Source organism: Podarcis liolepis (genome assembly GCF_965112155.1).
Source record: "Podarcis liolepis genome assembly, chromosome: 2".
Classification (NCBI taxonomy): domain Eukaryota; kingdom Metazoa; phylum Chordata; class Lepidosauria; order Squamata; family Lacertidae; genus Podarcis; species Podarcis liolepis.
Genome location: NC_139555.1, coordinates 121,726,864 through 121,754,139, shown reverse-complemented (window position 1 = coordinate 121,754,139; position 27,276 = coordinate 121,726,864). Strand labels below are relative to the sequence as shown.

At 46.2% G+C, this 27,276-nt stretch overlaps 2 protein-coding genes and 2 long non-coding RNA genes across 6 annotated transcripts in view; 2 read left to right on the top strand and 2 right to left on the bottom strand.

Moving 5' to 3' along the window:
- The window catches only part of LOC310701765 (major histocompatibility complex class I-related gene protein-like), a 66,539-nt gene extending 57,217 nt beyond the window's left edge, over positions 1–9,322 (top strand). For both annotated transcript variants that reach the window (XM_083493114.1, XM_083493113.1), the window contains exons 3-8: positions 886–1,161; positions 5,484–5,771; positions 7,073–7,156; positions 7,868–7,906; positions 8,472–8,504; positions 9,037–9,322. In XM_083493114.1, coding sequence (XP_083349240.1) covers positions 886–1,161; positions 5,484–5,771; positions 7,073–7,156; positions 7,868–7,906; positions 8,472–8,504; positions 9,037–9,059 — 743 coding nt within the window. In that variant the 3' untranslated portion in view covers positions 9,060–9,322. The remainder of the gene's footprint in view (positions 1–885; positions 1,162–5,483; positions 5,772–7,072; positions 7,157–7,867; positions 7,907–8,471; positions 8,505–9,036) is intronic.
- Positions 1–22,381, top strand: part of LOC310701705 (H-2 class I histocompatibility antigen, Q9 alpha chain-like) — a gene marked incomplete at its 5' end in the record, with an annotated part of 167,789 nt that extends 145,408 nt beyond the window's left edge. The window contains 2 exons of one of the 2 annotated variants that reach the window (XM_083492992.1): positions 20,072–20,113; positions 20,649–22,381. In XM_083492992.1, the coding sequence (XP_083349118.1) occupies positions 20,072–20,113; positions 20,649–20,895 (289 nt within the window). In that variant the 3' untranslated portion in view covers positions 20,896–22,381. Of the gene's footprint in view, positions 1–7,839; positions 7,897–20,071; positions 20,114–20,648 lie in introns of those variants that run through there. The other variant, XM_083492991.1, reaches the window with a different exon arrangement.
- The window catches only part of LOC310702041, a 257,327-nt gene that overhangs the window by 212,766 nt on the left and 17,285 nt on the right, over positions 1–27,276 (bottom strand). The window lies entirely within an intron of this gene.
- On the bottom strand, positions 23,124–25,624 carry LOC310702279. Its single transcript, XR_014523431.1, has 2 exons — positions 25,057–25,624; positions 23,124–24,360 (listed from the first exon to the last, which is right to left on the bottom strand). It is a non-coding gene; the product is annotated as an uncharacterized lncRNA (long non-coding RNA).

Below are 27,276 nucleotides of genomic sequence, written 5' to 3'. Positions count from 1 at the left end.
TCCAACCCCACTCAGTGTGACTTACCTTCAAGTAAATATGCAAAAAGAAATATATGTAATATGTAGTGGGAGAATCAAAATGATCTGTCCCATTTAAGGATTATGGGACTACAAAATGATTCATTCAGAAGACAACAGAACTAAAATGAAATTTGGGGGGGATAATGGGGGATAACTTTTTAAAATGTTGTTGTTGTTTTGAAGATTTGGTGGTAGCCCCCTGGGGTGGGCAGGAGGATGCTGGGACCCCCCATCTTTGACAAGGGCAGCCTGGCTTCTGCTGAGAAGGGGGGCCATTTTGAAGTGGGGCAAGCCCCCCTTGCGGCTTCCCTTTCCCTCCCAGACTATGAGGAACCTTCTTTTTCCAAAGGCCCTTCCATGACTTTCCTCCTTTAGGGAAAAGGTCCTTGATATTGAGAAGCTGGGGGGAGAGAGATGGAGGGGAAGAGGAGACCTTCTCTCTTGAAAGGGCCCCCCATGTGTGGGTGTCCCTCTTCCATGTTGCCCCTTTCTGGGACTGGGACTGGGGACAGCTGAGGCGTCTCTCCAAAAGGGGCAAGATCCAGAGGAGCAGAGCTGGGGGCATAGACAGACAGACTGTGACCTCCAACCCTGCAAGGCAGGGGAGAAAGTGTGAGGCGATGAGAGAGGGGGGGCAATTTAAGGGGGGCTTTATAGGCTCAGGATTGTAGTGTTTCCCTCAGTGAACGTGTTACAAGGATGAGCCTTCAGAAAGATACAATGCTGGTTGATTTTTCTCCCCTCTGACTGCTGCCTTTTCCCTGAGTCTGAGGGAAATAAATCCTTTTTCCTGGACTCTTTTGTGGGGAAGGGGCTTCTCTGACCCCCCCCCTTGACCTCCTGGGCCTCTTCTGGTCCTTCCAGGGATCCACACCTATCAGGAGATGGTTGGCTGTGAGCTGAGTTCAGACGGGCGCAAAGGAGGCTATAGGCAGTTCAGCTACGACGGGAGGGACTTCATCGCCTTCGACAAGGAGACCCTCACCTGGACGGCAGCTGAGATGGAGGCCCAAGTGACCAAGAGGAAGTGGGATCATGACTTGGCCCTGAACCAGTACACGAAAGCCTACCTGGAGGAGATTTGCATTGAGTGGCTGCAGAGACACCTGGACTATGGGAAGGAGACTCTGCTGAGGACAGGTAAGAGGGGGGGCAGTGGGGAGCTTGTAGGGAAACTGCCCCCCTGAGCCCCCCTCCCCCCCAACAGTCTTCCTTTTTGGACCAAACAGCAAACACGTTTCTTGGTGGGGGAGGCAGAAATAAGTTTGGGCCTCTGGGAGGAGAAAGGGGGTCACTTCAGAGTATGAGGGGGGGAGAGATGCTTAAAAACAGCCCCCCATGCCCCTTTGGCTAGAATAAGGGATGGCAAAAGACAAATGGGGGGAGGGGGAAGAAAGAAACAGCAGGGAAGGGGCCAGGAAAGCAAAATGCATTTTAAATTAAGTAAAAAAATAAAATTGAAATGGACAGATTTGAGGCGGGATACAGAAAAACCTTTTGCCTTTACACTTGGGTAGGGGAAAGTGGGGCAGATTGATGCAGAAAAATTCAATCTCATATTTTATGTACCAAAATGATTCAAATGATTAAAAAATATTGCTTTATGCATGGCATAAATTAATTATAATTAATATTATAATAGCAATCAAAAGAACCATTAAAGTTAGAAGATAATGAGAATATAATGACTTGAGTAAAAAAATGGGTTTTGTATCATTCTGCTCCACCTACAGGGCACTTTGATACAGTGCATGAGAATGGCAATTATTTACAAAAAATTAATTAAAAAAACAATTTTTATTGTGAGAGATCATAATCAGCCCTTTAGAAAGTATAAGATCTCACATTAGGTAGTCAAAAAATAGTAATTTAAACAAAATGCTTATAATTTAAACAAAATGCTTATAATTTAAACAAAATGCTTATTGCACATTATATCCACTGAAGTTAAAAGAAAAAGTGTAGAGATGATGTTCGAGATGTGTCCTTTGAGAAATTTGGTTTTGGCAAAACAGCATCCTTGAAATCAACGCTTGCCTTATCTTCTACATTGGGGAAGACAAACATACAAGATCCTGGATATTTCCTCAGATATGACACTTGATAATCAGTCATATTATAATTAGAAATGACTTTGGCCACATAGTCAACAACAGTTTTTTTTTTTCTTTTCAAATTTCATAGGTAGGAACTTAGTTTAGAGATTTCATGCAAACTTGTATATTGGGGCACTATTGTACACGAGCGGAGCACTTTTATACGTATCAATGTGCCCCATGTCTTAGTGTATCAAAGTGCCCGAACGGACATTTTCAGAAAACTAACAATTATTAATAAAACCACTGAACTTATTTAAAAAATCATGTGTAATCCTGATTACTGAGTGGGATAATTTACCTTTGGTATTTTTAAATCTTAACTAAACGATGAAAAACAGCATTGGGACACTTTTACATTTCACGTAATTTTTTAGTTGGCCCCGCTAAAAAGTATTTAAAAATTAATTAATTAACCTTTTTTAAAATAGAAAATGTGGCCCCCTCACTAAGTCTGTAGGTTAGCCACTACTGGCCTAGAAGCAGAAAACCTGCACATGGTGAGAGAGTATGGAAATTCCCTCTTCTACCTTCTAATATTTTTTATTTGTGATGAATTTTACTTTTTCCCATGGGGAACATTCAGAAGTGTCATCTTCCCCAACCCCGTGCCTTGAAATGGTACAGTCCACTCTTCTGCCTTCAGGAATCTGGCACAGGGGCCAGTCACATGATCAAGTGTTTTGACTGGCTTTCTTCCTGTCTCTCTCTCTTAGCTTTGCTCATATTAACATAAATTTAAAATGAAATAATTCTAGCACCCTCCCTTTTTGAGGACTGACACATACGTATTAGCCGTGCTTAGAGAGATCTGAGCAAATTCATCTATGGGGCCTGGTGATAATTCACCCCAGAGACACTGAGCATATTTGTTGAGGTTGAGGATTTGGCTCCAAAATCCACAAGGGTGACAACGTGCAAAGGAGGCTGGGAATCATCCTCTTTGGGACGGAGGTTCTGCTGAGGTCAGGTGGGGTGGGGAGGTCTTGTTTGGGGTTTCTGTGGGGAAAGGGCTTGGAACTTCCTACCTTCCTGCTCCCCCCAGCAGAGTCACATCCCCTCCCAGACCTGAGTTTCCAGTCCAGGCGCTGCAAAGTGGGTGGGATCCTGGAACAGCCCCTTCAGACAACAGCTACCCAGGGAGCCAGTTTTTGAACAAGGGTTACATTCTTTGAATCGTGCCTCAAGCCAAAATTGTGTATAGTCAAAACACATTGGATTCAAGGGTGATTGGGTAGCCAAAGACCTTCTTTCCCTAATGCCCGCCTCCTCTTTTCGGTTTTTAGAATATTTTTGGCAAGTGCGTAAAGCTGTATGTGCACAAGTTAAATGTGCGTAAGTTGCTGGCTTACTGGGCCTCCTGGTCTGCCCTTTCCACTCCAGGGGAGGCTGCCGTGGAGAAGGGAGATGGGCCCTTTCCAACCTCAAGGGACCCTTTCAGGGCAGGCGGGAGAACTAGAAAGGAGCTCTGTCTTTCCCAGGGCTCTTGGCTTTGCTCACTAACTAGCATTTCTTTTTTTTTTTTTTTATAAAATTTTTATTGGTTTTACAAAATTTTTAAGAAAAACAGACAAACACTAAAAATGACAAACATACACGTATAGTTTCAAACATATTTTCATAAACCTCTTTTCTTGGACTTCCCCATACCCCCCCTCTCTGCATCCCAATGTCCAAAATTCAACTAGCAACTTCCAATTGTTACTTTCCAATCTTTATCATCTTAGTCCTCTTTTATAGTCTAACCTTGTATCCCTGTACCCTTTTGCTTCTGAAAACCACAACATTTTAGCATTCATTAAGTTTATAGTAGTCCTTAAGATAACTTTTAAATTTTTTCCACTCTTCTTCCACCGTCTCTTTTCGTTGGTCACGGATTCTGCCTGTCATCTCGGCCAGTGTCATATAGTCCATCACTTTCATCTGCCATTCTTCCACAGTGGGTAAATCTTGTGTCTTCCAATACTTTGCGATGAGTATTCTTGCTGCTGTTGTGGCATACATGAAAAAGGCTCTATCTTTCTTTGTCACCAGTTGGCCGACAATGCCCAAGAGAAAGGCCTCTGGTTTTTTAGGGAAGGTACATTTAAGTACCTTTTTCATTTCATTATAGATCGTTTCCCAGAAGGCCTTAATCTTCGGGCATGTCCACCAAAGGTGATAAAAGGTACCTTCAGTCTCTTTACACTTCCAACATTTGTTATCGGGCAAGTGATAGATTTTTGCTAGCTTGACTGGGGTCATGTACCACCTGTATACCATTTTCATAATGTTTTCCTTTAAGGCATTACATGCCGTAAATTTTATACCGGTGTTCCATAACCATTCCCAGTCAGCTGACATAATGTTATGTCCAACATCCTGAGCCCACTTAATCATAGCCGATTTAACTGTTTCATCCTGTGTGTTCCATTTCAACAACAAGTTGTACATTCTAGATAGATTCTTAGTATTGGGTTCTAACAGTTCGGTTTCTAATTTTGATTTTTCCACCTGGAAACCGACTTTCCTGTCCTGTTTAAAAAATTCCATTATTTGGCGATATTGGAACCAATTTTCTACTTTATACTTCAATTTCTCCTGACTTTGTAGTTTGAACTTATCTCCATCCTGTTCTAAAATTTCCCAATACTTCGGCCATCCGACCTCCATATTGAGTTTCTTCACTGCTTTAGCCTCCACTGGTGACACCCATCTAGGGGTTTTGTTTTCCAATAGATCTTTATATCTTATCCAAACATTAAACAATGCTTTTCTGACAATGTGATTTTTAAAGGCACTGTTAGCTTTATCATACCAAAGATATGCATGCCAACCAAAAGCGTTATTGAAACCTTCCAGATCCAAGATGTCCGTGTTCTCGAGGAGCATCCATTCTTTGATACTAACTAGCATTTCTTCCCCCTCAAGAGAGAAATCAGGATCAGTTCATGACTTGCAACTTGGAAGGATTTCAACGAATCCCGCCATTGTGGACCTGGTGAAATTTGCCCCTCAGCCTAGAGACAGCTCCCTGGGACAATCTTGGAACCACAAGTTGTCATATTTGAGTAGTGTTAGAGCTTTGCAAGATGACAAATTAATTTAATTTTTACCTAGCCCTCCATCCCAAAGGAGTCTGCTTTGGCAAACAAAGGGTAAAACATCTACAAACAGTTCCAGCATAGACACTGACTGGGGAAGATGCCAAGGGAGGTTGAGGAAATCCCATTTATTCAAAGTTCTTTTTAATTTCGGGCGATGTGAGGAGATTCTGACTAGGTTGCCCCTTGGGCCCCTGCTCCTCTGCTCTTTAAAAATACAGGATTCCTCCAGGCTCCCGTTGTGGATGACTCTCTGTTAACCCCAATGCGGCCCTTTTTGCAGAGGCTCCGGTGGTGAAGGTGACCAGGAAGGCAGACTATGACGGCCTGGAGACCCTCGTTTGCCAAGTCCACGGCTTCTACCCCAAGGAGATTGAGGCCAACTGGGTGAAGGACGGGGAGGTCTGGCAGGAGGGCACCCTCCGAGGATTGGTCGCCCCCAACTCGGACGGGACCTACTATCTCTTGCTCAGTGTCCAGATCGACCCCGAGGAGAGGGAGCGCTTCCGGTGCCGCGTGGAGCACGACAGCCTGGAGAAGCCTCTGGACGTGGCCTGGGAGAAGGAGCCTGGTGAGAGACAGACAGACAGACAGGGGAAGGGGTGGGCTCTGGGAGGGGGGTTTCCACCCAACTCCTCCCTTCAGCAGCAGCACAACTCAGATGGGGAACCCCAGTTGGATCCTGTGAGTGTCTCTAGAGGGAAGCAGCTGAATCGGAATCTGTAGATTTCGACAGAGATGCAGCCTTTTCTGGCAAGTGTCTCGTAGCCTTGAATTCAAATTGGATGTCGTAGGTAAAAACTAGCCGTCACCTTTTTGCCTTTAAGCCCAAGTAGTTGTGATGTCAAAGAATGTGGGCACTTATTTTACTACTTCAGAATCAAACTTACAGTCACTGTGGCTGAAAAAGGAGCAAGGAACTTGAAAGAGGAAGCCCCGGACTGACTGTACTTCACAGTGAAAAAGATTCTCACTTGCTCTTCCTCACAAGCACGCCCAGCTACAAAAACTGATACTCATCTCCACTCAGCCCAAACATCCGCACACCGCTGGGAAGAACAAGCAGGGTTTCTAGTAATGCTTGTCTCTCAGAAACACTGCCAGGAAAGCTGTGCCTGCAGGAACCAAGCAGAATGTCTAAGAGCCAGACTCCCTTTTCCCCAGCAGGAGCGCATGAACGCACATCCCCACCCACACCCCAGACTCTCCTTCTCACAGGCAGGCAAGCGAGGATTATGGAAGCGGCCCTTGAGCCAAAGACTCACACAGGCAGGGCAGAGGGGACCAGGGCTCACTCACTAGCGCTACGGACTTCAGAGATTCTGCACAAACAAAAAAACCTGGACATTTTGCCTCATTTTAAGAATCTGTCTGGACAGACATTTTTAGTCTGAAAAAGAGGGCGTGCCCAGGAAAAACCGGACGTATGGCAACCCTACACAAGATGCTTCTTCCTAAGGGTTTGTGTCTTCCCTGAAGGCCTGTAATGCTGGGCTCTGGGGGGTCTCACAGGGGAGGGAATCCCTTCCTCTCAGGGTCCGGACAGAGAAGGCTGAAGCGCCTGAGCAGGAGGAGAGCTGCTTTTAAGTCTGGAGTCTGTGATGAAACAGGTGTGCCTGTCAACTGTCTTCCTTAAATGAATTGGTTATTTTGAAGACCTCTAATGCTGGACTCTGGTGGAAAAAAACTCCCTTGTATCGGGGCCACTACAGAGAGAACCTTGGACTGTCAGGAGGCAGAAAGAGTCCCTGCTTTGCACACGTAAAATCCTCCCGGGCTCATAGCTCAGCCCCTCCACTCAAATCTCCTGCTTGAGGCCTTGGGGAGTTGCTGCCGCCAGTCTGAATAAAAATGTCTCTTTCCTCCTTTTAGGTAGCCTGTGGCTCATTGTGGGTGTTGTGGCTGCTATCCTGTTGGTCTCTGGGATCTTTGGGATAATCATCATCTTCATCTGCAGTAAGTAAACCCTGGATGTGTTTGCTGCCTCTCCTGTGTCCTTCTGTCTAGGCCTCCGACTGGGAATGTGCTGGTGGAGCTTCCTGGCAACTGCCCCTCGTATTCCTAGAGAGACCCCTCCCCATAAAACACCCTTTGAACATGAACCAAAAGTCCTGTTGGCCATTGCTTTGTGCTCACTCTGTGCTCAGGAAATTCACTTTCCACCTTAAGTTTTAATCCATCCTAAACTTTCAGTCTTGTACACACTTAGCAGGGAGCCTTCCTTACATATCTTTAGGCGCCAGGCAAAAATGTTTCTCTCGAACCAGGCCTTGGGCCTTTTAAATGTGAGTTACTGGTTTGTTTTTGCTTTATTGTGTATTTTCTGCTCTCATTTTGTATTTTTATTTGGAGAATCACCAAATAATAATCCGAAAATGAGTGAAGGGACTGGATAATGTTTCCTTCCACCCTCTTGGAATTTGTCCACTGCCTGGTTTCCTCATGTTGACTTTTTTATTTAATTTCCTCAATTTTTTCTACTTCTTTGCAACATGAGTTCCTTGAAAAGCTCACCTTCTGGGCTCCCCTTCCTTGGAGGTGTTTGGAAGAGACAAGAGGAGCATCTGCTGGGAAGGTTTCAGCATCTGAGAGGCAAATGGTTGAAATGGATTTGAATGGCCTCTAGAAGTTCCTTCCAGCTCTGACCTTCTGATTTTGTCTTCACAGAGAAACAGAGCAAGAAATCAGCCTACAAAGCAGCCTCAAGTGAGTGACTCCTCCCCCCTCTCTCTGTCTGACATATTTCCCCCCAATATGGAGCAGGAACAGGTTACAAACAGACCTGGTGGTGGCCTAGTCCTTAAGCCCAAGACCCTGATGGGAAGCTTCAGCCTGTCTGCTCAGCCTGTCTGTGGACAGCAAGGGATCCCTCAGGGCCAGGAAAAGGCTGCAGAGAGACTGTCGGCTGAGGGAGGGGCTCCAAGAAGGAGCAGGAGGAAGAGCCGAGGGTGGGGGGAGAGAGGGGTCTCTGGGGGTTTAATTTACTGGAACCTGAAGCTAAAGATTTGGTTGGTTAGCTCTAGTCTGTGGGTGTTAGGAACCCACCATTGCTCTCCCCCACTCCTTCTGCCTTTCTGTCCAGATCGCACCCACCACCGCTCTAGTCCCCCACTGCTGCCCTTGAGCCCCCTTGCCTCTGGGCTGCCTGTCCCTGAACATCCCCAGATTGAGATTGATTTGGGATGGGGTTGGAAGGAGGGAGGAAAAGGGCTGGGTGGGGTGGGATCTCCCTCCCTGGGATCCTGACTCCTGTGCTTCCTCCCTTTTGCAGCAAATGACCAGGGGTCCGACAGCTCCACCAAGGGTAAGTGGGGGTGCAGGTGCGGGCAAAGGAGGTCTGTGCGTAACATCCTCAAATGGGGAAAAGCTTCTGTTACCCCCCTTGGGGTTTCCAAGTGTGACATAATCTGCAGTGTCCATTGAGCTGAAAATCGCTCTTGTGACTCATTCTGTCTGTCCATCTGAGCTCCACAGAGGATCCCCTCCATCTGACAAATGGGTTCTCTCCAGGATCTCAATAAGAGGGAGTCACATTTGGGGTTCTGGAAGAGATTTTTCCTTCTGGTAGGACTGCTTTGTGTCCTTCCGGTATTCCCCTGAAATGTGCAGCTTGGCTCACTTGCTTGAGCTGCCCTCTGCAGGCATTTGCTCTGCAGGCCCATTTTGGTGACACTCCTAGCATATCTTAGGTCTGATCTGACATGATGAGGGATGGTGGCTTTCCTTGTGAGGCTGGACTAGATGTCCTTTGGGTTCCCACGAGCTCTGTAATGCTGATGCCCCCACACCATGATGTTGGCTTAACTTTGAAACACTCCTGTTGTTTATTTCTGCAGTTTCATACCAGCCCAGTGTGTGAGATGAGACCAGAAGGAGCCTGCCCAAGTTTGGCTGTGAATTGCAGAGGCTCAGAGCCCCTCCTGTCCTTAAATGCTGTTTATGATGTTCCTTAATCCTGGCTCTCACCCATCCATTCTGACTCCAGCTGTAACTAGAATTTGAGGATGATCATGTTTTTCTGATGGATTTTGGCCGATTGTGCTTCGCAGCTGATTTTCAGAAATGTGCTTGTGTTAATCAGAAATGTGCCAGATATGCACAACTAAAAGCTTTAAAAGGGGATGAGGAGATTGAGCATGACTTGCAGTGATTTTGATGGTTTCTCTTGGTTCTTTGCTGCTGTGTTTCCCTCTACAATCCCATCCCAAATCTTGTGTCCCTCACTTGCCATCCAAATTGAAGGAAAATCAACATTTGAGAACTGCTTTAGGTGTATTATGCGTGAAATAGGCTAAATTGTTACTGCCAACCTGCTTCTTGGGCCGTCCAGCCTTTGGCTAAATGGATGTAATGTCATGGAATGTATAAAAGCAGCCTAACTGCTCTGGCTGGGTGTTTTCTACCCACCTTCTGTGTGAGGAAGTGAAGAAACTGGCAGGGAGGGATGGTTGGCAGGGATGCTTAGATGCTCAGGAGTTTAAACTGAATAGAGAAGGAACTGAGTGGCTGAAGAGTAGAGAAGCTGTCAGATTTGGATCCCATTCTAATCTGGAACCTTGCAAGTCAGAACCCTCAGAAGATGAAGGACAGACGTTGGCCATTGATCCCGTAGAAGCCAAGGAGGACATCATCTCCAGTTACAACATCTGGATATGGAGGGGTTTTGTCTGTGTTGACCAAGAGCCGTGCTCCGGTTCACCTGCAGATGGGAGGGACGTCCACCACCAGCCCTCTTGGGTCACCTTCTACATCCCCAGAACCTCACTCTCCTGTCTGACTAGATCCTGTCTGACTACATCCTCAGGCAGAGCAGAGAATGAGGAGCTCCAACGGGCATTCAGACCCTCCCTGTGGCAATGGCAGCTGCTGAGGCAGTTTCCTCCAGACCCTCTTTCTGTCCCGATACCTTCAAGGCTCCAATTCTCCAGCCTGGTTCATGGAGCTCCACGTCCAGCACAACCAGCTGCCGTTCTCTGGGGCCCCACCCTGGACCTCCCATGATGCCCTGGGGCAGTGAGTTGAGAAACAGGCTGGAGGAGGAAGAAGCAGCTGAAGGGGGGAATGGAGAAAGGGGGGAACTGAGAGGAGGTAAAGAGGCTGAGGGGATGGGGTGTAGTGACTCTCCTACAGGAGATAAGAGGGACTGATCCTGCTGACAGGCAAGGAGGAAGCCAGCAAGAAGAAGAGGCAGAAGAGGAGCTGCATAGCCACAATTTGATCTGAAATAAGGAGCCCCATATTTTTGGCTGCAGTTCATGAGACTTCTAGCCTGGTCCCCACAGCCTTCTAGGAAGGGTGACCCATTGAGAGTCAGACCCCATGGACTCTTCCTCCCAAAGGAGCTCAGGGGGGCAGCAAACATCAAAATGTTGTTAATGTTAACGGGTGGGCAGGGTATAAATAATAAAATTATAATTATAATTATTATTTTAATATGCGTTTGACTGAAATAAATAAGGGTGCCCCCCCTTCTTCTTTAGAGATTCTGAAGAGAGTTCCAGAGATTTTGAAGTTCCTGAGAATCTTCACAGGCTCTGGCAGGGAGGTGGCAATAATTGGTCTTCCTTTGTAAAGTGACTGAAGAACTAGTGTCCAAAGTGAGATGCGGACATAATCTGTGGCTTTGCAGGGGTGGAATTAAGTTACCTGAAGCCAAGAGGGTGTGAATTCTGCTCAGGGCCTGGGGGTGGGGGAAACCACCTGGATGCTGCCTTTGGTTCCAGGACGGAAGAAAGGAGGCTTGGAAATATAATAAAATCAATGTATAGATATCTGATCTGGGGCAGGGGGTGATGGGAGATGACCAAGGTGGGGTTGCCCCAAAAGTCCGCACACCCAGGAGGAAATTCTCCCACTGTGGCCCTTGAGGAACATATTTTTCCTCTCTCCGGTTCCCACAATATGATTTTCGCCATCTTCCTTCTCTTCTCATAGGCTGGCGTTACTTAAGGAGACTCTTTCCTAGAAATAACAATACAGTAACTCTCTTAGACCTCCAGGGGCCCCAGGACTCTTCTTGCCTAACCCAATGGATTTGCTGCACCTTGCTTGGAAGACACTGGATGTAATTGTTATTACAGTCACACCTCGGGTTAAAGTAACTTCGGGATGAGTTTTTTCGGGTTGCGGCTGTGGCGACTTGGAAGTAACGGAGCACGTTACTTCTGGGTTTTGCCACTCGCACATGCGCAAATGGTCAAAATGATGTCATGCGCAAAAGCGGCAACCAACGCATGCGCAGATGCGGGCTGGGTTTGCTTCAGGATGCGAACGGGGCTCCAGAACAGATCCCATTCACATCCAGAGGTACCACTGTATTATTTTTATTCCTGAACGCAGCCCTGTTTAGGGAAGTTTTTAATGTTTGAAGTTTTACTCTGTTTTTAATGGAAACCCAGGCAAGTGGGTGGTGTATAAATAATATAATTATTATTTTGTAATATCCATTTGACTGAAATAAATAAGGGTGCACACCCTTCTTCTTTAGTGGATCTTTCCTTCTTATCACAGGAGTTCCAGAGATTTTGAAGTTCCTGAGAATCTTCACAGACTCTGGCAGGGAGGTGCCAATAATTGGTCTCCCGGTGCAAAGTGACTGAAGAACTAGAGTCCAAAGCCAGATGGGGACAGAATCTGTGGTTTTGCAGGGGTGGGCTTAAGTTACATGAGGCCGCCATGTTGCTGGAGCCAAGAGGGTCTGAAGTCCGGTCAGTGCCTGGATTGGGGACCACCTGGATGCTGCCTTTGGTTCCAGGATGGAAGAAAGGAGGGTTGGGAATATAATAAAAGAAATATATACATATCAGATCTGGGGCAGGGGATGGTGGGAGATGACCAAGGCAGGGTACCCGCAAAAGTCCGCACACCCAGGAGGAAGTTCTCCCACTGAGATGAAAAGAAGATGACCAAAATATTTATTTTGTTTTACATTTTTACCCCACTCTTCCTCCCAAGGAGCTCAGGGCATCAAACATCAAAATGTTAAAACAATACCATTTAAAATGAGCTAATCTTTAAAAATTTTATAAGTTATATGAACTATAAACTGACCATAATTGGAAATGCTAGCCCCAGCAATGAGAGTGCAATATTTATGAAATTGGATAACAATATTGAAGGGATCAAAGTTTAAATGTTAAAAAAGATAATACTTTTCGTTTCTAGAACAAATGGACAATAAGGGATTTAAACTTAAATTGCTATCAAAAGTACCAAAGAAACACATGAAACAAGGTTACAATTTGCTGATAAATTTATTGTTGGGAATGCTTTGTGCGGGAGATGTGGGGAAGTTCGATGGAATGTTGAAATGAGCTGTTGAAGGGTTATGATTTTGTTTGTTTTCTTTCATATCTGCTGTTTTCTCTCTTTTTCTTTTTTCTCTTGCTGTTTTCTGTCTGTATTTGGAAAAAATGTAATAAAAACTTTAAAAAATAAATAAATAAAATGAGCTAATCTTTCTCCCACTGCCCTGGATGTAAATCTTCCCTCACCCCTTCTTCCCTGGTGGGGAGAGGGGTGGCATTTGGGGCCGGCCTCAGGTGTCAAAATGGATTGGGCTGGCCTTGGTGTGTGAGTTTTGCTACGTACAATGGGACTTCACGGAAAACACAACTTAAGGCAATAGTGGAACACTGCAAAATCATTTGTGCGTGAACATCTAGGAAACCCATGGAGAACTGCACTGATGATTGCAAAACACTCCTAATTATTATTCCTGTACCATTATAATTTTATTGTATAATCTTAGAAGGTTGTAGACTGAGACGTATGTTAACATTTGAGCAGCTCCTCCATCTGTGTGGGGGGTGGGTGCCCACCTTCAAAACGCCTCCGTGGAGAGGGGATCAATTTTTAAAAAAAAATCATTTGCATTTTCATAAACAGGAACAGAGCATATTTAACCCCTCTCTCCTTCCCTCGCCCCACTTACAACTTCATACCAAATACAACATGTATATATATACCATATGACTTTCCTTCCACACTTTTCCTGGTTCCTTTGCTTTTCTACTACTCTGCGTAATCCACATCTTTTTAATCATCCAATTTGTTATCTATTAAATACTCTCATCTATTTTAACTGCTGGATTTATACGAGACCTGCTAAGCTATGTCTTCCTCTATACTAGTTCTTGAAATATTCACTAGGCATTATCCATTCCTCCTTATATTCCTTATATCTCTTTTCTCTTATCCTGTTCGTCAGACCAGCCAGTTCAGTATTCAAACATTTTACACTGCCATTCTTCCTGAGTGGGTGCTATTCTTGTTCTCCACCTTGGTGCCAATAAGGTTCTAACTGTGGCAGTGGTGCATAGTAATAAACTCTCTTGTTTTGGGGGGACCTCTGTTGTTACTATCTCCAAAAGGAAACTCTCAGGTGTTTTTGGGAAAGTCTTTTTAGGTATCTCTTTAAATTCATTTTATATCGTTTCCCAATATCCCTTAATTATTTTACACGACCAACACATGTGAATAAAAGATCCCTCAATTTCATTACACTTCCAAAATATACCTTTTTTCTTATTTAGACATTTTTGTCATTCTGGTGGGGTGTTAAATACCATCTGTGGGCCATTTTCATCATATATATTTTTATCGCATAACTTGACATAAAATTCATATTTATTTTCCACAACTTTTCCCATAATTCATGATTGATATTGTGACCCACATCCTGTGCCCACTTAATCCTGCTAAATTTCACAAATTCCTCTTTCGTTTCTCACTCCAACAGCAGTTTGTACATTTTTGATAATACTTTTATATTTGTATCTAAAAGGTCTTTGGTAAACTCAGACTTTTGTTCTGCAAAACCATTTTTCCTATCTATCTTAAACAATTCATTAATGTGATGTACCTGTAGCTAATTGGTAACCAGATTTCTTGATTCCTCGAGATTTCTCAGTTTTGGTTCCTGTCCTGTAAGAGCTAAAATTTCACTGTAAGTTGAATGAGACAGTGTCAGGACTGGTCGTTGTCCTCTTCAGATCACCACACAAATGCTTCTTGTTCTTTTATAAAACTTTTTATTGCGTATTAACAAAACAATCTTATAAACGGTTCTTAACTATTATTCCTCAGAGTCACTTCTTTCAGATACCTTCTGAGCTCTGCTTCTCGGTGACCAGCCACCCTCAAAATGGCGAAGGCGCCCTTCCCTTCACTTTCCCGCTCTTTTTTCTAACCTCCTGGCTAGAGCTGGCCTTTATCTCCCCTCCTCCGAATCTGAGTTAGAACTGAACCCTTGCCTTTCCTGGGAACAGCCGGTCCCTCCCTGTTGTTCCTCTTGCTCCCTTCTATTAGATTCACTGCTCTCCTCCCCCCCTTGAGGAATGCATTCTCCCTCTGATAAACTGGAAACTTCTAACTCTTCCCTGACATCACCCCGTCCCCTAAGCCCCCCTTCCTCCTCCTCGCTCTCCTCTGTTTCTGAATGACCGAACCCTATGAACTCTTCTTCCTCGCTATCTGTCTCTTCAAAAATTTCATGAAGATGCCAGTTATGGGGTTTTGGCTTGTGGGGATATTTTCTATGAAATTCTCTCTGCAATTCTAGAACGTTATTTTTTTCTGCTGGTTCCCATGAGTTCTCAGACTCATCTAACCCTTTCCATGCAACCAAATACTGTAATTTCCTCCTACTTATTCTTGAGTCTAATATCTCTTCCACTTCGGTCTCCTCTTCCCCCATCATGGTGGGAAAAGGAGGTGGTTCCCTTGAACTTTGATACTTATGCGCTGGTACAAACACTGACAATAAAGATCTATGAAATACAAGGTGTATTCTCATATTTTCAGGCAAATGAAGCTTGAAAGCGACTTGGTTAATTTGAGCCTTTACTTGGAAAGGTCCCAATCTCCTTGGTTCTAGCTATTTACACCTCCCTCGTATTGGTAGTCCCTTGGTAGACAGCCATACCCAGCTCCCTACTTGGATTTCTTCCCCAACTCACCTGTGCCTGTCTGCAGCTTTCTTGTAAGCCTCTTTAGCTTCTTCCAAATCCTCTTTCAATATCTCATGAATGCACCTCAACTCCTCTATCATTTGTTCTGCTGCTGGTACTGCTAACTGCTCCTCTTGACCTGGGAATGCCCTTGGGTGCAAGCCATAGTTTGCCACAAATGGGGCTCTGCCCGTAGACACATGCATTGCATTATTATACGCAAACTCTGCTAGACTCAACTTCTCTAACCACCCGCTCTGCTGATAACCAGCATAACACCTCAGATATTGTTGTAGTGTTGCATTCGTTCTTTCAGCTTCCCCATTGGTTTGCGGGTGTCTCGCCGACGTGAGGCTTAGCTCCACATCTAGTAACTGCATTAACCTCTTCCAAAATTGTGATGTAAATTGGGCCCCTCTATCTGAAATGATTTGTGATGGCATACCATGCAACCTAAAAATATTATCTAAAAACATCTTTGCAGTTTCCTGTGCGGTCGGAATTTTGGTACATGGTATGAAATGTGCCATCTTGGTTAGCATGTCAACTACCACAAAGATCACTGTTTGCCTATGCGATGATGGTAGATCCGTTATAAAATCCATAGACACCACATCCCAAGGCCTTCCCGGCGTGGGCATAGGTTGCAACAACCCTGCGGGAGCTGCTCTAGGTGCCTTAGCTCGTTGACATACTTCACAACCTCTTACATATTGTGTTACTTCCTCCCTCAACTTTGGCCACCAGAACTGCCGTGTGATCTGATACAGGGTCTTTTCTCTACCAAAATGTCCTGCAGTCGGGTTATCATGATGTTGCCTCAACACTTTACCTCTTAATTCTCCTGCAGGTACATACAGCACCCCTCTCCTGTACAACAATCCATCTTTTTCTTTGAAACCTTCCTCTTCTCCTCTACCTTTTCTCAGTTCCTCCATTTTCTTTTGTGCAAACTCATCTGTTACTGTCAATCGCTGGAATTCCCTGCCGTCCACTACTATGGCTGCACACCCCCACTGATCCGATCTCAGCATTTCTCGCAACTTGGGAGGTGCTTTCCCTTCCATATACTCAGGTTTGTGCGATAATGCGTCTGCACGAACGTTTTGATGCCCAGGTATGTACTCAATCCTAAAATTAAACCCAGCAAAAAACTCTGCCCACCTAATTTGCCTTTGGTTTAGCTGTCTAGCAGTTCTCCAATACTCTAAATTCTTATGATCTGTTTGTACCACCACCTGATGTGACGCCCCTTCCAAAAAATGTCTCCACACTTTAAAGGCAGCATGCACAGCTAAAAGTTCCTTATCAAATATGGTGTAGTTTTGTTCTGATTGATTTAATTTTCTAGAGTAGAATGCACAGGGTCTCCAGTCCCCTTCCTTGTCCTGTTGCAGCAGAATGGCCCCAATAGCCCTATCAGAGGCGTCAGTTTCTACCTTTATACGCTTACTTGGATCTAGGTGCATAAGATATTTTTCTGAAGCAAACACCACCTTTAATTTATCAAAGGCCTTCTGTGCTTCCTCAGACCATCTGAATGGCCCCTTGCCTCTTAGACAATCAGTTAGTGGCGCTGTGATTTTGGAGTAATTAACTATGAATTTACGATAGAAATTAGCAAATCCTAAAAACCTCTGTAGATCTTTCTTAGTTTTAGGTGCCTCCCATTCCACCACTGCCTGAACTTTACTGGGGTCCATGTGCACCCCTTTGTGGGAAATGCAATATCCCAGGAACTCCACCTTTTGTGTGTGGAATTTACACTTCTCTAACTTCACATATAACCTGTTGGTCCTCAATCTCTCTAACACCTGTGTGACATGTTTTACGTGTTCCTCCATACTTTCACTATATATTAAGAGGTCATCTAAATAAGAGACACAGAACTGATCCAGTATACCTGCTAAGACGTGATTGATGAAGGTTTGAAATACCCCTGAGCCATTTTGCAAGCCAAAAGGCATTACCAAGAATTCAAATGCACCATACTTAGTACAAAAACTGGTTTTCCACTCATCCCCTTCTCTGACCCTTATCAGATTATATGCTCCTCGTAGATCAAGCTTGGTAAAGACTTTGGCTGACCTTACTCTCTCTAAGAGGTCATCTATACGTGGCAGTGGGCACACACGAGGCTTCATTTGACTGTTAAGGATTCTGAAGTCACATACTAATCTTGGTGCCCCTTCCTCACCTTTCTTTTTGACAAAAAAGACAGGAGCACCCCCAGAGGCCATAGACTCTCTAATAAAACCTCTCTGCAAATTCTTTTGCAGGAACTCCCTCAATGCTGCAGATTCTACTTCCGACATGGCATATATCTTGCTTGGTGGCAACTGTGCCCCAGGGACTAGATCTATCTTGCAATCATAGGGCCTATGTGGTGGAAGTTTATCTGCTTCTTTTTCACAAAAAACATCCTGATAAGCCATATATTGTGATGGAATCTCACTTTCATTCCCCATCAACTTCCCTTCTACCTCTGTTCCCATTACTTCCACCGAGATTTTTCCCTTTTGCCCCAAACAATGTGTCATACAATATATCGAACCAAAAACCAAAGATCTTTGATGCCAGGCAATTACCGGATTATGACGATTGAGCCAACTCATGCCCAGCACCATTGGGTGCCCAGCTAGTTTGGTCACATGAAATGCCCTGGTCTCTGAGTGATGACCCATATCCATTCTCATTGGTGGAGTCTCATAAGTCACTTCTCCTGAAAGTAGCGGTCTGCCGTCGATTGTTTTCACTCGCAGTGGGGAACTCAAAGGTAACAAAGTGATTTTGTGTTCCTGTACCAATTTCTGGTCTATGAAATCTGCTGACGCTCCTGAGTCTAACAACGCCTCTACCTGGACGCTGTGTCCATTGGGTAGTTGTAGTTGCACCTTCACCGTTAGCCCTGGGATAGGTGGTTCCGCGTGAGAGCCTTCTATTGCTTCTCCACCCGGCTGCAAGCTCCCATTTCCAGCCAGGGACATTCGTTTCCCTGATGCAGTTCCTCTGGGCAATTGTCGTGTCTCATGTCTGCTCCAGATAGAGACTCCCATCCTTTACGATTGTGACATTGTCGTGCTAGATGCCCTGGTTTTCCACAGACAAAGCAACGCCTTGCATCTCTTCCTTTCCCTGCATTTCCTCTTACCATGGAAGAGGTAGTAACTGGGAGGGGTCTGGCTGCTCCTAATTCCATGGGCTCTGGCCGCTCTCGTCCTGTCACGTTGCCCGCTCTGCTCTCTGTACTTTCGATATTATTTTCCCGCCACCGTGGTCTCCATTGTTCCTTCTTTTCACTAGCCCTCCGTTCCACGCGTAGGCTCAATTGCAGGCACGTTCGGACCAGAGAGTCCAAGGAACTAGGTTCTGGCATTTGGGCCAATTGGTCTAAAATCTCATTATTCAGTCCTTCCCTAAAAAGGGCTGCAACTGTTGGGGAATTCAGATCCCATTTTAATTTCTGCACCAGCAAACTAAAGTTGGACCAATAAACTCCCACAGTGTCTTTTCCTTGTCTCATTCTCAACAGCTGCCTAGCTGTGGTTGTTTCATGCACAGGGTCTAAGAAAATTGTGTCTAGATACTGCAGAAAAATTTGTAGATTTCCTAGGGCGACATCCCTCCAAGATATGAGGGGTATAACACAGTCCTTAGCCCTACCTTCCAAGAAATTAATCACATAAGCAACCTTCTCTTGCTCAGATTGAAATTCTTTATCCTTTATCTCAATTATGTAAGAAATTTCTGTCTTGAAAGCCATGTATTCAGAGCTTTCTCCCTTGAAGCTACGTGGACGTACAGTAAATGTTTTACTCACTCTATCTCCACACGTCGATTGCAGCATGGTTCTATGTTCTCCCAGTGCTGCCGATAGTACGTCGACTTGACTTTTCAACTGTAAGTTCTGTTGCCATAAGTCCTGTAATGTTAGCTGGAGCGCGGGGGTTTCTCCTTGCCCAACTGGCGCCACAGCTCCATCCATTTTGGTTTCTCCTTCTTTACTTATAGTGAAGAGGCGCAGAGCAGAAGGTATTCTGTCAGGACTGGTCGTTGTCCTCTTCAGATCACCACACAAACGCTTCTTGTTCTTTTATAAAACTTTTTATTGCGTATTAACAAAACATTCTTATAAACAGTTCTTAACTATTATTCCTCAGAGTCACTTCTTTCAGATACCTTCTGAGCTCTGCTTCTCCATGACCAGCCACTCTCAAAATGGCGAAGGCGCCTTTCCCTTCGCTTTCCCGCTCTTTTTTCTAACCTCCTGGCTAGAGCTGGCCTGTATCTCCCCTCCTCCGAATCTGAGCTAGAACTGAACCCTTGCCTTTCCTGGGAACAACCGGTCCCTCCCTGTTGTTCCTCTTGCTCCCTTCTATTAGATTCACTGCTCTCCTCCCCCCCTTGGGGAATGCTTTCTCCCTCTGATAAACTGAAAACTTCTAACTCTTCCCTGACACCCATGTCAATCTTTCTCCCTATGCCCTGGGTATAAATCTTCCTTCACTCCTTCTTCCCTGGGAAGGCCATTTTGGGGTCTCCCTCAGGTGTCAAAATGTATTGGGCTGGCCTTGGTGTGTGAGTTATGCTACGTGCAATGGAACTTCACAGAAAACACCACTTAAGGCGACACTGGAGCACTGCACAATCATTTGCACATGTACTCGCACAGATAATAGTACGTCTAGGCAACACATGGAGAACTGCACTGATGGTTGCAAAGAATCCTGAATTATTATTCCTGTATGATTATAATTTTACTGTATAATCTTAGGAGGTTGTAGACTGAGACGTATGTTTCATTTGGACTTAATGGGGCATGGAGGGATATGTGTGTGTGTGGAAGCAGAGGGGAAATGAGAACTCCCTCCCTAAGACACAGGCAGTGATACGCACTCTCTTTATTTTCTCCTTTTTGCAGCAAGCAGCCAGGAGCCCGCCAGCTCCACCAGCTCCTCCGTCGGTAAGTGGGGAGTGGATGGGGATGGATGCCCACCTTGAAGACAGGCCTCCGTGGGGAAGGGATCATTCTTTTGGTGATGGGGGGCTTCTAGTTTCCAGGAATGATAAAACCATCTGGAGTCAGCCGCAAGTGAGAATAACTTCTGCACACACATGCGCAAAGAAAGCCGCCTGATTTTGTGGAGGATCTTGTTCCTCTGTTACTTTGAATTTATTATTTATTATTCAAAGTATATCTCGCCCTTCCTCCCAAGAAGCCCAGGGGTTCTACCCAGGGTCTGAACAACAAGAAGGGATTTATATTCCGGATGAGGCTGCTTAGTGTCCCTGTGTATTTCCCACCTTCCCTAAAGTGAGAGGCTTGGCTGAGTTGCTGGAGCCTCCTCTGGAAACCTTAAGTCCTGGTCTTTGCTCTGAGCATGTTTATTTTTAGCGTGGCTTCATAGGTCAAGGGATTGGAGCTGGTGGCCTCTGTGCCATCGAATGCCCCAATACTGACAGCTTCATCACGCTTGTTCCTCTGGTTCCTCCTGCAGGGGACATTCAAGGCAGCACAGAAATAGAAATGAGGAATTTTCAACGAGGAGGGAGGCCACCTTCAGGTCACTTCCCTTTATGAAATGTCTGCCTCCAAACCTGCCCATCCCAGCGGGGAGAGGCCTCCAGGCTGACTGGCTCCTCAGGGCTGCTTTGAGATGGGAACGTGGTTGGCATCCAGAACTATCTCCCCCTCTGCAGCGAAAACAACAGACTACACAAAAGAACAAAGCGACAGGAATTTGACCTCCGAGGAGTCAAAAACCATTTCAGCCTCTCAAGACACTCAGTTAAGTGACCTTAGACTGGCCGTCCTGCCACCAAAGGAGCAGCAAAAGGAGACTGCGAGGCAAAAGGGCCAAATTACTGTTGCCCAAGATTTTTGGTGCTATCAGCTGCGGACTGAATTGGGCGAAAGGGGTTTTTGTTGCCCCGTGACAGGCATTGTTATTGTTCATTTATTGAATTTGTATGTAGCCCTATACCCGCAGGCCTCAGGGCGGTTCACAGGATAAAATCACAACCCAATAACACCCCAAACACATTTTAAAAGGTGTGCTGCTGAGAGGGGCTCCAGACGCAGGGAAGAAGCCATCTGGCCGCCTTGCCAACTCTGTTCCTAGGTGCCCTGGTCAGGCGGGACGTTGGTGCTGAACCCAGAGGAGGAGAGTGGGAACTCCTAGGGCAAATGGACGTGCCTCCAGTCCGCAGGCCAGAGAAGAGGCCCCTGCAGTGCAGACCTTGTTGGTCCTCTGCTTTAATTTCATACTGCTGAAGGCATTATCCAGTCGATGTGGGTGATGTACTATTGGGTGGGGACTGGAAGTGTGTTTCTTCTGCCCAGAGAGAGAGTCACAGGAGGAAGACAGGAAGTTGCCTTACACGGAGTCAGAGAGCCATTGGTCCATCTAGCTCTAGACTGCCTGCACTGACTGGCAGTGGCTGTCCAGGGTTTCATAAAAGGGTCCCTCCTGGTCCTACCCGGAGATGCTGTGGATTGAACCTGGAGCCGTTGGCATGCAAGTTTCCAGCCCTGAGTCACGTCCCTGAATGGTTCTCCTCCACTTGTTTTATTCTCCACAACAACCCTGTGAGGTAGGATAGGCTGAGAGGCAATGACTGGCCCAACGTCACCCAGTGAGCTTCATGGGCGAGGGGGAATTTGAACCCTGGTCTCCCAGCTCCTACTCCAGCACACTGACTGTTACATGACACACACCTGCTCCCAAATCCTTCCGTTTTCATGTCTCTTAAGGTGTCCCCTTCCTCCTCCTTTTTCCCTCTCCCCTGGAAAAAGTTCTGCCACACCAAAATCAGATTGTCCCGACTGCAATTCAGTGTGGATCTTGGTGCTGCCCCAGACCTTCCGCTGCTCACAGACACGTGGAGTGCCAGTGGCCCAGGAAAGAGTGTTATCTGTGGCAGCTCCTAAATGGTGGCATCTCCGCGCACAGAGGTGGGTCTCTCTTTAAAACTGCAATTGTTTGCTAAAAACACTCTTTGCCCTGCCCTTTGGCACCTCAGATATGTCCTTTTGAGATCCACACGACCACTGTGACTGGGATTTTAAAAAACGGATTTTATTGTTAAATTTTAGGGCCTGCTGGTGAAATGCAGGTAACGCTTGACTTTCCTTGCATGTTGCCTTTATGCTGCTTATTTACAATTCCTGGAAAGTGTTTTTTTTTTTTTAATGAATGAATGGTTTTCAATCTCAATAAATTCAGCGTTGGAATATCTCTTCCTCCTCCCCTTTGATTGAAATGTGTGAGTTGAGAAGGCATCAGGCGTCACATACATTTTGTGAAATCATAACAGCATTTCATTTCTTGTGGAAAGTGCTCAAGCTCGGACTATGGCCAGCCCCCAGTGGATTCCCTGCAAGAAATGGTGAAATGGTGATTTATAGTTCCCGGATGAGTCAGGGGGACCATGGCATTGTAGCAGAAGGACCATCGCCAGATGGGGTCCAGCATTTGGATGGAGGGGGAATCTCAACATCCATTTCATAATGCCGCTACCTGTGCCGAGAGTGGCAAAACCAGGTGCCCCTGGGGAGAGTCTGGTCTCACTGGGAGGTGGCTGAAGCTTCCTGGGGCTGTTGGAGTGTGAAGGCCTTCTGGGGCCCCTGGGGAGAGTGCTGTTTTTCTAGAAAAAGGGGTGCTGGAACTCGCCATGAAGGCTGCCCTTATTCTCTTAGGATGGCAAAGGTGCCCACCTGAGAGGTGAAGGAACTGAGTTCTGGCTGGAAAAAGCCCTGGCCCGAGCCATGTTCTGTTTGCCCTGCTGCTTCCCCCAGAAAACCCACTCTTTACTGCTAAATCGGAGCAAACGTCAATCTGCAGAAGACCTGGTTGATGTTTGCTCCGATTCAGCCGTGAACAGCCGGTTTCTACAGCAGATAGAGGTGGGAGAAGTGGAAGAGTGGATGAGACCTATTAAGTAGTGGGATGACAAAACAGACAACGCAGAGATTCCTCCAAGTAGATCTTTATAAGTAAGGTGGAACTGAACTGAACTGAACAGCTCAGCTGGCCTGCTTTTATAGGCAGCCGGCTGTCACATTGTAACAGCAACAACCCAGGGTTTCCCACCTAAATCAACTGACGTGGACCTGAGTGAAAACTATATACACAATACCCTGGTGACCAGGGTGAGCACTTCAATACATAACAAGCCCCAGTCACTCATTGTGGGGGGGGACAAAACCATCACCCGACAAACAGCCAAATCTATATATTACTTCCTCTCAAACAGGCTGTGTTATGGTGGGAGCTGCTGTGGCTTTCCCTCCCTCCCTCCCTTGGCCAGCCTCACCCTGAACGAACCTCTCCCCTGAAGGGAGGAAAGTGGTCAGGGCAAGGCAGGTCCCCCCCTTCCTGCCTGCCTGTCAAGAACAGAAGCCATTTTGTGAAGGCCAGGCTGCAGAAGAGGAAACAAAATGGTGGTGTTTCGCTGGTGCGTCTCTTTCCTGGCTCAATGACAACAACATCATGTCATGTAGCCTGAAGATTATTAAAAGTCTCTGGCTGGATTTTTGCAAACTGACTAGTGGCCACCTCTAGCAGCCCAAAAAGTAGCTTGGGGCCTGCCTTAAACAGTTGAAGCCCCACAACACTGAGAAATGCCCCCTTTCAGCCTCAAGTGACAATCCAAAAGCCACAACAGCCCTTCAGGATTGCAGCCTGGCGGGGAGATCGGTACCCAGAAACGTCTTTCAGAAGGACAGTCTTTGGTCTTTCCTGACTTTGGCACATGGTGATCAAGTACGGAAACCACCTCAGGCATTTTGCCCTCCCTCCAAGGAAGAAGTGGCTGGCTTGGCCTGAGCACACATCCTCTTGGGGCTCTGGGGAGGGTCTGCTCACAAGGCCTTGTGGTTGTGTGCAAGTATGTTGCGTGCATGTGGGGAGTTGCCTGTGTCATTTTGCCACGGCTCTTACTGTCTTGCACATATTTTCAATGATTGCAAATCAGTGACATATGTGGGAACCTTGACCTTTTTTTTGCAACCCGTGACTTACTTCAACTGGTCCCTTGAAGGATTTCCTAGAAATCACCTGATTTCCATTTCAGCTGGGGAAGAAAACAGCCGGCAGGGGGCAGAGGAGGATTGCGGAAAGGGGAAAGCAAGAAAATACAAATGGGACTGTGGAGAAATGGGGGAGGGTGTCTTGTGGCAGAGAGAGAGCATGAGGGCAGGAATCTACCCTGGAGACAAACACCCACACACCCCAGTGTTAATGAAGGATGAGTACTTTCTCAGCAAAATCTGCCTCCGTTTTTTTCAATTCCTGTGAGAAATCTCAGTCAAGCAGCCTGAGATGCAGTCACTTGATATTCCTTTGCTAGCTTGGCATGCAAACGAAATTTAGATTATTGTATCTTGCCAATGAATGTTTACTGCACCCTCAGCTATTCTTCTCAGAAGTAAAAAGGAAAACAAAACATTACAAAAGGGAGTCCGAACCATTCTGGCCTTGTTCTGGGACCTGCCCTGGGACTTTCCCACCTGACTCAGAGGTTGCTGAGGGAGGCAGAAGGGGGCAAAGTCTCCTGGGAAACAATCCAGTTTGGAAAGGAGAACCACACCAAGGACGTTTTTATGCCATCATCTATTTGTTAGCCTTTAAGGGGCAAGAAGACTCATTGCTGTTTCCACACGATATTAAGAACAGGAAAAAAATAATGTCTAAAGTCCTGTAAAAATTTTAAAAAGTCTGTGAAGAACAAACATTTTCCTCCTGGCTGTTAGTTGTTGTTGTTGTCGCCGCCCACTCCACCTCCAGGAAGAGGGAAAAGGAGAGGGAGAAAAGTCTCCACAGAGGAGACCAGGGGAGCAGAAGGCGCCTCAAGCCACCGAGGACTTTCTAAAACAAGACTAGCACTTTGAATTGAACTCAGAACAAGACAAACAGGCAGAGGGTCTTTTGGCCCTGGTGAGATTTGGCCCTAAATGAGCTGTGACAGGGAAAATCCTCTCAGGTTTATCTTGTAGCAGTTGTACTGTATTGGGAAAAACAACATATATTGCAATAATCCTGTCAGGAGGTGAGCAGAACATGGATCCTTGTGGGCCGACTATCCCTGTCCAGGAAAAACTAGATGGAGCAGGTGAAAAGTGAAGCTTAAGACGTCCCTGAGGTGACTGAGCCCATTGAGTCCCAAAAGTGGGTCCTGGAGAGACCCCCTCAAAACAGCCAGCCTCCTTCTTCACAGGGGCTTATCCTGCAACCCTGAATTGTTGCTGTGAATAATGGCCAAGAAGAGAGGGTCTCTGAGAGAGACAATTTAACAGGGGAAACAAGAAGAGCCTGGCTGGATCCGGCCGAAGGCCCCTCGAGTGTAGCCTCTCGTCCCCACAATGGCCGACTGGATGATGCCTCCTCTTCTGGGAAGCCCCAAAACAGGCCCTGAGTGCCAGAGCCCCACTCTGCCCTCCTCCTGGGCCTTCCAGAAAGGGGGATCCAGAAGCATAGCTCTTTCCTCCTCCTCCTCCTCCTCCTCCTCCTCCTCCTCCATGAATTAGTCTCAACCTCTTTTAGAGCCATCCAAGAGATATCCTGCAGCAGCAGAACAAAATGTGAACTATTTGACACGTTTGTCTGTCGATGTTGTTTAGGATGGGCGAATGGCATCTCCCTGAGCAGCATTTGCGCCTTGTTTGGGGAGGGAGGTTCAGTTTGTTGACCCTCATCCAGCCCATTGCTGACTCTAGACGCTGGTCCATCTGTCCCCCAATCTCCCCCTTTCTGCAAATGATTATGGGGGCTGTTTTCTTCATATATGCTTTGAATATACTGTCACACAGCACCCAGTCTCCGAGAAAGGCAAGATTCCTTTTTTTAAAAAAATTCGTCTTTATTGATTTAAAATATCAGCTTACATATTTGTTACAAATAGTTACAACAAAATTAAACACAAAATTATAAGAGAAAAAAGATAAAAGAAAATAAAAAACAAAAGAGAGTTAACAATAAAAAATGAATATTGGTTATAACATTCTGTCTTATCTAATAAAGTCTTCTGAAAGAAACTTCCAATCATTCTCATTGTAATTTTTCTGTCTTAATTTTGTTGCATAGTTTGTTTATAACTTTTCCTGTATATTCTTCTAGTATATTTATTCCATTTGTTTATTATATACAAGTATCATTCAGATCTGCTAGGATAATCTCTCTCTCTCTCTCTCTCTCTTTTGCATCAGACAAGGGGAAATAGGGATGATAGAGCTCATGCAGCTTGGGAAAAGAATAAATCCTAAATAATTCTTTACCTTCCCCCCTTAAACCCAAAGCTTCCTTGTACCTGGGCAAGGAGCGGCCACTGCTTGTCTCTCTCCTGATTTCTTGGGAAAGGCAGCAGCTTCTCTGTGTGTCCCATGCTTAGCTCAGGTTTCAATGTTCAGGCTTCTGGCAGTGGGATGTGGGCCAAGCACTCTCTGGGCCAAGCACCCAGCCTGGGCTCAGGGCCTTCCAGAAGAGGCTGGGCAGCCGCTGGGTCTTGCTGGCTGGGCAAAGGGGGCTCTCTCTCTCTGTGTGTCTCTCTGTGTGTTTTGACTTCAACCCTGAGGTTCAGCCCTAATTGCAGCACTGAGCATTTCTTTACAAGGCACACAGTTAACCGCTGGAACCCCCTGCCACTAGATAGAGGGTCACAGGAGAAGAGCCGGGCTGCTGGATCACTCCAAAGGGGCCCATTGAGTCCAGCATGGCGGTTCTCCCAGTGGCCACCCAGATGCCCCAGTAAGGAAGCATGCAAGGAGGACGGAAGAGGGACACCCAGCGAGTGGGATGCGAATGCATTTACTGCCTCTCACAGCGGAGGAAGAAGGGAGCCATCTTTGAAGCCATCCGAGGGCTTCTTAAGAATACGTAGGACCCAGAAGGCTATCCTGCACTGACTTAGACCACGAGTCCACCTCGCTCGGGATCTCACAGCCCCTCCCCCCAGTTCCAGAGAGGGGGGCATTCCCAGCCCCCCCTGGAGATGCGGGGGTTAAACCGGGGTCCCCCCCCAGGCAACCCCCCTCCGCCCTCCCTGCAGGGCAGGACAGGAAGAGCTGCTAGGGGGGGGGAGGGAGGGAGGGAGGGAGGGAGGGAGGCGGCGATTCCCAGCGAGGAGCTG